Raw genomic sequence first — 9,074 nt, forward strand, 5'->3', positions numbered from 1 at the left:
CCATTCTGCGGCTTCCCGGAGCCATGGCAAAACGCGAAGGGGGAGCGCGTGCCTGGTTTTGAAATCTTCTTCGACATACAATTATCTGGGGATGACGTTGCCAAAGCGCAGACAGACCCACCAACTGAGGTTGAGCAATGCGAAACAGTGGATCCTGAGAGCACAGAGCTTGAAATGGGGGTAGCACTGGCGAGTCTACTATCAGATCCTCCGATCAGCCAAGAGTGCTTGGGGGATAACTCTTCGGTTTCTGTGATTGGAGATGAAATAGCTGCGGGCTTTCCAGCGTCGATCTTGGATGCATCTATCGCACCTTCTCTCATCTGGCAATATGAAGAAGGCTTTTTATCTAGCAGCACCGGGTCAGGTAGTGAGCCGGAATCTGATTCTACCGAATCTTCTGCGTCGGAATCAGATTCCAGCTCGACTGAGTCTGAGTCCGGTATTCCTGGGGGTGATAACCCGGATACCACAGTCCTGTCTAGGTCGTCTTTTTTATTTTCTTTTGAGTCTGTTGTAACAGAGGAATCTGACGGCTTGGAAGTATTTAATGAGAATGATGTGGATGTGGTTTCCGAGTATTTTTCTGTGCCTTTGATTTATTGCTTAAATCAGGATTTTCAAAATTTTGATGAAAATAGCGAGGAAGAAATTCCCCCAGTTTTGCAACGATTAATTAATCAAGAGCAGGAAAGATTTGTTAAACCTTTAATGGATGAAATCACTACTGTGAATGTTGGTACTGAGAAGGACCCGCGACTGGTCCAGATCGGGTCCACGTTGTCTTCAGAGGAGCGCGAGCGCTTAGTCGCTTTATTAAAAGATTTTAAAGATGTTTTTGCGTGGTCCTATGAAGACATGCCTGGAATCGATCCTGAGATTGTACAGCACCGGATCCCTCTTGATCCAGAGGCCCGCCCTGTCAAACAGAAGCTCAGAAGGATTCGCCCGGACTGGGCCCTCAAGATTAAGGAAGAGGTCACCAAACAAATTGACGCAGGGTTCCTGCTGGTATCTGAATATCCAACTTGGTTGGCCAACATAGTTCCGGTGCCAAAGAAGGATGGCAGAATTCGGGTCTGTGTAGACTTCAGAGATTTGAACAAAGCCAGTCCGAAGGACGACTTCCCCTTGCCGCACATCGACGAATTGGTAGATTTCACGGCAGGACACGCCTTGCTTTCGTTTATGGATGGTTTCTCAGGCTATAACCAGATAGTGATGGCACCCGAAGACCGGGAGAAGACTGCGTTCACTACCCCGTGGGGTACATATTGTTATAGAGTGATGCCATTCGGGTTGAAGAATGCTGGAGCTACGTATCAACGGGCAGCGACTACAATATTGCATGATATGATCCATAAGGAGGTCGAGGTGTACGTGGACGACATGATTGTCAAGTCCAAAGATAGAGAGGGCCACTACACCGCCTTACAAAAATTCTTTCAGAGGATCAAAGAGTTTCGGTTGCGACTGAATCCCCAGAAATGCACGTTTGGTGTTACAGCAGGGAAGATGTTAGGGTTTCTGATCACACAAAGGGGCATCGAGGTCGACCCTTCCAAAATCAAGGCCATCTTAGAAATGCCACCACCAAGGACTGAAAAGGAGGTGCGAGGCTTTCTGGGTAAAGTGCAATTCATAAGACGGTTTATTTCTAAATTAACCTTGACTTGTGAACCACTTTTTGGTCTCCTGAAGAAAGGAAAGAAATTCCAGTGGGACGACCGATGTCAAGTAGCTTTTGAGCAGATCAAGGAGTATTTACAGAACCCACCCGTGTTGTCACCGCCAGAGCCGGGGAGACCGTTGATACTGTACCTTTCGGTAACTGAGACTACCATGGGCTGCATGCTCGCGCAGGAGTCAGAAGACAAAGTGGAAAGAGCCATCTATTATCTGAGCAAAAAGATGCTAGATTACGAGACCCGCTATACGTCGTTGGAGAAGGCTTGTTTGGCCTTGGTATGGGCAACCAGGAAGCTGCGGCACTACCTGTTAGCCCACTCTGTAATGTTGGTTTCGCGTTTGGATCCCATCAAATATCTTTTCGAGAAACCAGCACTTACGGGTAGGCTAGCTCGTTGGCTGCTGTTGCTCTCCGAATTTGATTTGAAGTATGTGACGCGCAAGTCAGTAAAAGGCAGAGCGGTAGCGGAGTTCCTTGCCGACCACCCGGTTGAGGGGGATGAAGCGGTTGAGTATCTATTCCCAGATGAAGCCATTCTGCACGTCAAAGATGAAACCTGGACAATGTACTTTGACGGAGCGTCAAACCAGTATGGGTATGGGATAGGGGTGTTGCTGATAGCGCCTGATGATTCCCGTATCCCTCTAGCATTCAAACTCCGGTTCAAGGTTTCCAACAATGAAGCAGAGTATGAAGCATGTATTGCTGGCCTAGAAGCAGCCCTAGAACTAGGGGCGAGACGAGTGGACGTCATTGGGGACTCGAACCTCGTTGTGTCTCAAGCAAAAGGAGATTGGAAGGTCAAAGAGGAAAGGATGATAACCTACCACCAAACCTTGGATCTGTTAATTCCTCGGTTTGAGAAGCTAAATTTCACCCACCTCGTAAGAGAGAACAACAGGTTTGCAGATTCACTAGCAACTCTATCTTCTATGATAGACATCCCGTCCGGAGTCCGGATGCGTCCAGTCATTATTGATCAGAAGTTTGCGCCAGCGTACGAGTCGATTTCCGCCATAGATGAGGTTCAAGACGGCAACCCCTGGTACTACGACATCTGGAACTTCTTGGAAAAGGAGATATATCCACTAGGGGCAAATGCCAAGGATAAGAGGGCTGTCAGAAGAATGGCTGCTCAGTTCGTTATCTGCGGGGGAAAGCTGTACAAAAGGGGTCATCTGGGAATGCATAAGCTCTGTGTAGAAGCTGAAGAGTCAAAATGCCTGATGGAAGCCATCCATGGGGGGGAGTGCGGTGCACACATGAATGGAGTAATGCTGGCCAGAAAGATCCTCAGGCAGGGCTACTACTGGTCAACCATGGAGGAGGATTGTATTAGCTTTGTTCGGCGATGCCACAAATGTCAAATTCATGCAAATCGCATGAACATCCCGCCGTCAAAACTTTACAACATGACTTCGCCGTGGCCTTTTTCGGTCTGGGGAATTGATGTGATCGGAGCTGTTACCCCGAAGGGGTCCAACGGGCATGAGTTTATCCTGGTAGCGATAGATTATTTCACAAAGTGGGTCGAGGCCCAATCATACGCGGTGTTGAAGGCGTCGCATGTCGCAAAGTTCATCAGGAACAACATCATCTGTCGCTACGGGGTGCCAAATGAGATAATTTCAGATAATGGTTCCCACTTCAAGAAAGAAGTGATAGACTTGTTGGAGAAATACAATGTGGCTTTTCATAAGTCATCTACATACCGGCCGCAGACCAATGGAGCGGTTGAGGCCGCCAACAAGAATATCAAGCATATACTACAGAAGATGGTGGAAACCTATCGAGATTGGCCAGACAAGCTGCCATTTGCTCTGTGGGGCTACAGGACTTCAATCAGAACTTCTACTGGAGCGACTCCATATTCATTGGTCTATGGAATGGAGGCTGTTCTACCCATTGAGATTGAGGTCCCATCATTACGAGTATTGGCTGAATGCCAAATAGCCGAAGCAGATTGGCAGCAAAGCAGATTCGAAGAACTCATGCTCTTTGATGAAAGAAGACTGAAAGCGCTGTACCACATCCAAGGTTATCAACGCAGAATTGCCCGGGCTTTCAACAAGAAGGTTAAGTCCAGGAATCTGAAAGAAGGAGATTTGGTGCTCAAGGACAACCGAGCTCCCATCCACGACCCAAGGGGCAAGTTCAAACCTAATTGGACTGGTCCTTACATCATCAAAGCTATCTGGTCAGGTGGGGCTGTGGTTCTGATGGATCTAGATGGCTTGGAGTTCTCACAACCGATCAATATGGACAAGTTGAAGAAATACTATCCTTGAGAGGCTCGCTAGGCCGAAAACCCGAAAGGGCGACCTAGGCAAGATTCAGAGCACAAAAAATTAGAAAATATAAAAACTGAGCTCGCAAGGTTGAAAACCCGCAAAGGGCGGCCTTGGCAAAAGTTAGAGCGCAAAAGGAGAGTGAAAATACTCGAGTGAACCTTAGCCTGAACTACGTAAGACTTGATTCCCATCTTTGGGATACGTAGGCAGCTTCGTCTTGAAGTTCAGTCATAAACTTTTCCCCGATCAACTTTGTCCATTTCGATCATCTCAGTCATCTTTATCTATCAGCATTTACCGTGATCTCCGGTACAGTGCTTTTCAAACTAGGGGCAACTTTCCGTTGCTTTGGAGTGCCGCATTGTTCTTCAGACTAGGGGCAACTTTCCAGTTGCAGGGATCTGAGGTTGTGTATCTCGGTGACAGATTTTCGGCATGTCCAGTTCTGATCCACATCGAAAATAGTTTTGAAAAGTTTTAATAAAAGTTGACTTTGTTCAAATCAATCTTTTTACGACTTAGACCATTTTTGGATCAAAAGTGGAAAATTTTCAGTACCATAACTTTCAATTTCATCGATTTCAAAATAGAGTTCTCTTGCTCTTGCATTACAATCGAGGTTGCTTATTTTAGTACAGTCATAAAGAAAACTTGAAAATGCTAAATAAGCAATAAATTTGGGGCATAGTTGAATCAAGTATCTCTGTGTCCCCTTCCAGAGCTGGACGGAGCATCTGATGCCAAGCTGGGCCCAAATTGTACCTCCTCTTTGAGCCAATCCACGCATTCATCTGACAAAGTGCAACTGAAGGTTGAAGCAGGGGGCCAGAAGCTCTCTAGTCCTCCATGCCGTGGCATATCTCTGGCTGGCTAGCCATTCACCTTTTGCAAAAATGGCCGGCCAGCTCCCCGGGATGGCTAGCAATGCTGCAGTGTGTCTCCTCGGCCCTGTTTTACTCTTCGAAGGAGAACTCCAAGCATTTCCATGCAACGGGAAACTCAAAGGCCTTCATCCCGGATGCGTTCCGATGCCCAGATCGTCAGAAGTACACTTTGTTGTTGTTGCATTTTGCTTATCGAGTTGTTGCATTTTGCTTATCGAGTTGTTTGTCGAGCGGACGTGTTTTGTGTTTTGAGTCATTGCTCTCTGTTTAAGCAATTTTTGTTAAAGTCTTGTTTATTTGCGTTGTTGCATTTTGCTTATCGAGTTGTAAACTTGCTAAAGATTCTGTTATACCTTAGTAAGTTGAGTTGTTTAGTTTGTTGCGTCGGTTCACTACCTGATTTGGTGATTACACAACGTACATTTCCTTTCAAATTCATTTTTGTGCGAAATAAATGATGCGATACGATGCTAAAAGTTCAAAATACAAACACCTTTTCAAAAGCTATTTCATTTCATCATGCTTTACAACGAACAAAAGGTACAGGTTTTACAAAAACAAAACTGCCTAACAATGAGCAAAAGTGCTACAAACTACTAGTAAAAGAAAAATAAAGCAGGAAATAGCAACATCAAAATCCTCGGGAACGGGAACGAGAAGCCCGCCTGGTCCTCTTTTGTGGAACAACCTCCACACCATCATCAGAGTCGGAGCTGTCGTCCTCAGGATCCTCCTCAGCCTCGCCTCTGTTCCCCGAGCCAAAACCGGAGCCTCCCTCCTCGACAGATGTCTCGAACTGACGGTCGGTAGCCTCCTCCTCCTCCTCCTCATCAGACTCCACCTCCACGACATGAGCCCTGCGTCTGCGGACAGGCCCCCCTCGAGCTCCTCGAAATGGCCTAGATGGCCCGGCTCCTCGGGAAGGCCGAGATGACCCCTCCCCCTGATAAGGCCCAGATGGCCCAACTCCTTGATAAGGCCCAGATGGCCCAGCTCCCCAATGAGGCCCAGGTGGCCTGGTCTGTGGCTGACCGGACCATGAAGGCATCTGAAAACAAAGAGTTCAATTCAAATACATCAGTCCGAATATATACATCAGATGCAGATACAAGCAAAAGCTACGTAAAGTGGGTGCATGTAAATACAGTGTACAAGTGAGGTGTGTGTCAGATGTGCTCTACACAAGTAGTCTATCGATGCAGTAGAAATCAGCATGTCATCAGAAGTATGATAAATGCCAAAAAACTGAAGGGTACCTGAATGCCCGCAACAGACAACTGTGCCTCCCTGCGTAGGACCATGCCCTCGAGTGTGGCCACCAGCTCAACCATCTCCTCCATGTACCCTCGCGATGGCTGCAAAAATGAGTTCATAATCATCAGTGAACAAATGAGTATCTAAACATCTGAAATGATGAATGACGAAAGTGGAGCATACCGGCGGTGAGTCCGGATCAATGGCATATCGATCACTGGGCATCGGAGGCTCTAGTGGAATTGGAATCGGAGAGCTAGTCCCATACTGCCACGCCATCAACTCAGTAGGCATATCTGGCCATCCCAGATGAGGATGAATCGACGGGTTCGGAGGAAACGGTCTACTCCCACCTCTAGATGCGCCAGCCCTACTAGAAGAAGGGATGTCTGTAGCTCGAGCCTGAGCCTGATCCGAGGATGACGTACCGGCAGGTCTCATCATCGGAATACGAGCTTCTGTCAATGGAGGCATCAAATATATGTGACGATAGGTGGCGTAGTCCCCCTCCGCAACATATAACAAAGCATCACTGCCCAGCATGGCGCCGACTACCTCTGAGTAAGAGAGCCTGTCAGCGGTCCGCATACTAGCTGGAGGTACCGCGGGAACATCCTGAGAAAGATACCCCCGTACCTGGCACAGAAAGCGCTCCCCCAGGAACCAAACTCTGCCGACTGGCCCTTCGAGCAGGACCCTATACCGGGAGATGCCTGATGCTCCGGTATACTGAAGTAGGAGATCATCACCCAAGGGTGCCCAAGGCTGCCAAGTAATCTGCGGATGATAAATGTATAAACCAATCAGAGAATGAGAATATACAGAGCAAGTCAAAGATGAAAATGAAAAGAACTGAAAGTTCTGAAGTACCTCTGAGTGTCGCACAGTGTCGAAGTACTGTCGCAGGCGAACCAGGGTCTCTCGAGGCCTCGCCCGGTGCGGGCCCTCAAATATCAATGAATATGGGGTCACGGGAATCCCCACCACCTCCAGCACTGGGGCTAACGATGGGAAGTATACATAAGCCCATAACTGAGAGAAGCAGTGCAGAATATAAGTACAAAATGCTGAGAGCAAAATACAGACTGTAAAAGTGCGCTGTGTATGCGATGTACAAGTAATGAGAAGCAGAAATGTAAATCAAGGGGACAGAAAGTACCTCCCAGGCTCTCCAGTAGCCGCCAAGCAAATCGCCCCGCCCGCGGGAGGTCGCGCTCATGTAAAAGTAGAGGGTAGCCAGGCCAGCGCCACCCCAATCATATCTACTGACCTGTGATAGGTCGACTAGAGCGCTCAACAGATATAGCCCAATGGTGTTCCCTCTGTCGGCGAACAGGGTAGTCCCGAAGAGGAACATCAGGAAGCCACGAGCATACTGCTCTGTCTCCTCAGGAGTCTCGGGCACCATCTCAGCCCGCCGGAAATGGGAGGAGAACCAAGTATATCTGACTCTCCCTGAAACCCTATCAACAGGTGGGCGAGCCCCCAACAAATACATCCAGGCAGCCTCCCACTCGCCCATATCCTCGTCATAGGGGATGGCCCAACCTCCGACATCAAGGCCGGTCAATACAGCAAAGTCAAAAGGGGTCATGGTCATGTCCCCGGTGGCAGAGAAATGAAAGGAATTGGTGGTGTCCCACCATCTCTCTACCAAAGCTGCCATCAAGGTCCTCCTAGCAGGACAGCGTGACAACCCGGCGCAGAAGGGCCCAAACCCTGCCAAGTCTACTAAGTCTCTGACGCCCTTCGGGAGCTCAGCATACCAATCTCGTGCCATGGTGGAGCCATACCCTCGCACACTGCGGGAACCACCCTGCATTCAGAATGAATACATGTGTCAATAATGAAATGAATAGGCTGTGTGCCAAAGAGATGAAATGGGCTGTGTGCCAATGAAATGAATGGGCTGTGTGCCAAAGAGATGAAATGGGCTGTGTATCGATGAAGTGAAATAAGCTACATGCGAAATCTATCTGGGCTGCATGTTCAGAAAATTTGAAATTTGGGCTGCGTGTTCAACTTTCAGTTAATTTGTGGGCTGCGTGTTCACTATCTACCTGGGCTGCGTGTTCAGAAAATTTGAAATTTGGGCCGCGTGTTCAACTTTCAGTTAATTTGTGGGCTGCGTGTTCACTATCTACCTGGGCTGCGTGTTCAGAAAATTTTGAAATTTGGGCCGCGTGTTCAACTTTCAGTTAATTTGTGGGCTGCGTGTTCACTATCTACCTGGGCTGCGTGTTCAGAAAATTTTGAAATTTGGGCTGCGTGTTCAACTTTCAGTTAATTTGTGGGCTGCGTGTTCACTATCTACCTGGGCTGCGTGTTCAGAAAATTTGAAATTTGGGCCGCGTGTTCAACTTTCAGTTAATTTGTGGGCTGCGTGTTCACTATCTACCTGGGCTGCGTGTTCAGAAAATTTTGAAATTTGGGCTGCGTGTTCAACTTTCAGTTAATTTGTGGGCTGCGTGTTCACTATCTACCTGGGCTGCGCGTTCAGAAAATTTGAAATTTGGGCCGCGTGTTCAACTTTCAGTTAATTTGTGGGCTGCGTGTTCACTATCTACCTGGGCTGCATGTTCAGAAAATTTGAAATTTGGGCTGCGTGTTCAACTTTCAGTTAATTTGTGGGCTGCGTGTTCACTATCTACCTGGGCTGCGTGTTCAGAAAATTTTGAAATTTGGGCTGCGTGTTCAACTTTCAGTTAATTTGTGGGCTGCGTGTTCACTATCTACCTGGGCTGCGTGTTCAGAAAATTTGAAATTTGGGCTGCGTGTTCAACTTTCAGTTAATTTGTGGGCTGCGTGTTCACTATCTACCTGGGCTGCGTGTTCAGAAAATTTTGAAATTTGGGCTGCGTGTTCAACTTTCAGTTAATTTGTGGGCTGCGTGTTCACTATCTACCTGGGCTGCGTGTTCAGAAAATTTTGAAATTTGGGCTGCGTGTTCAACTT

At 47.7% G+C, this 9,074-nt stretch overlaps 1 protein-coding gene across 1 annotated transcript; it reads right to left on the reverse strand.

Annotated features, from left to right (window-relative positions):
* Positions 1-6,073: 6,073 nt before the first annotated feature.
* Positions 6,074-7,785, reverse strand: LOC145815467 (protein MAINTENANCE OF MERISTEMS-like). The gene is made up of 4 exons (XM_082912214.1): positions 7,279-7,785; positions 6,990-7,151; positions 6,303-6,896; positions 6,074-6,220 (listed from the first exon to the last, which is right to left on the reverse strand). The coding sequence occupies exons 1-4, from the start codon at positions 7,783-7,785 to the stop codon at positions 6,074-6,076; spliced, it is 1,410 nt and encodes a 469-aa protein (XP_082768340.1).
* Between the last annotated feature and the right edge of the window lie 1,289 nt (positions 7,786-9,074).

This window comes from Camellia sinensis, unplaced genomic scaffold (genome assembly GCF_055761805.1).
Source record: "Camellia sinensis isolate YWXY unplaced genomic scaffold, ASM5576180v1 Unanchor2, whole genome shotgun sequence".
NCBI classification, from domain to species: Eukaryota; Viridiplantae; Streptophyta; class Magnoliopsida; order Ericales; family Theaceae; genus Camellia; species Camellia sinensis.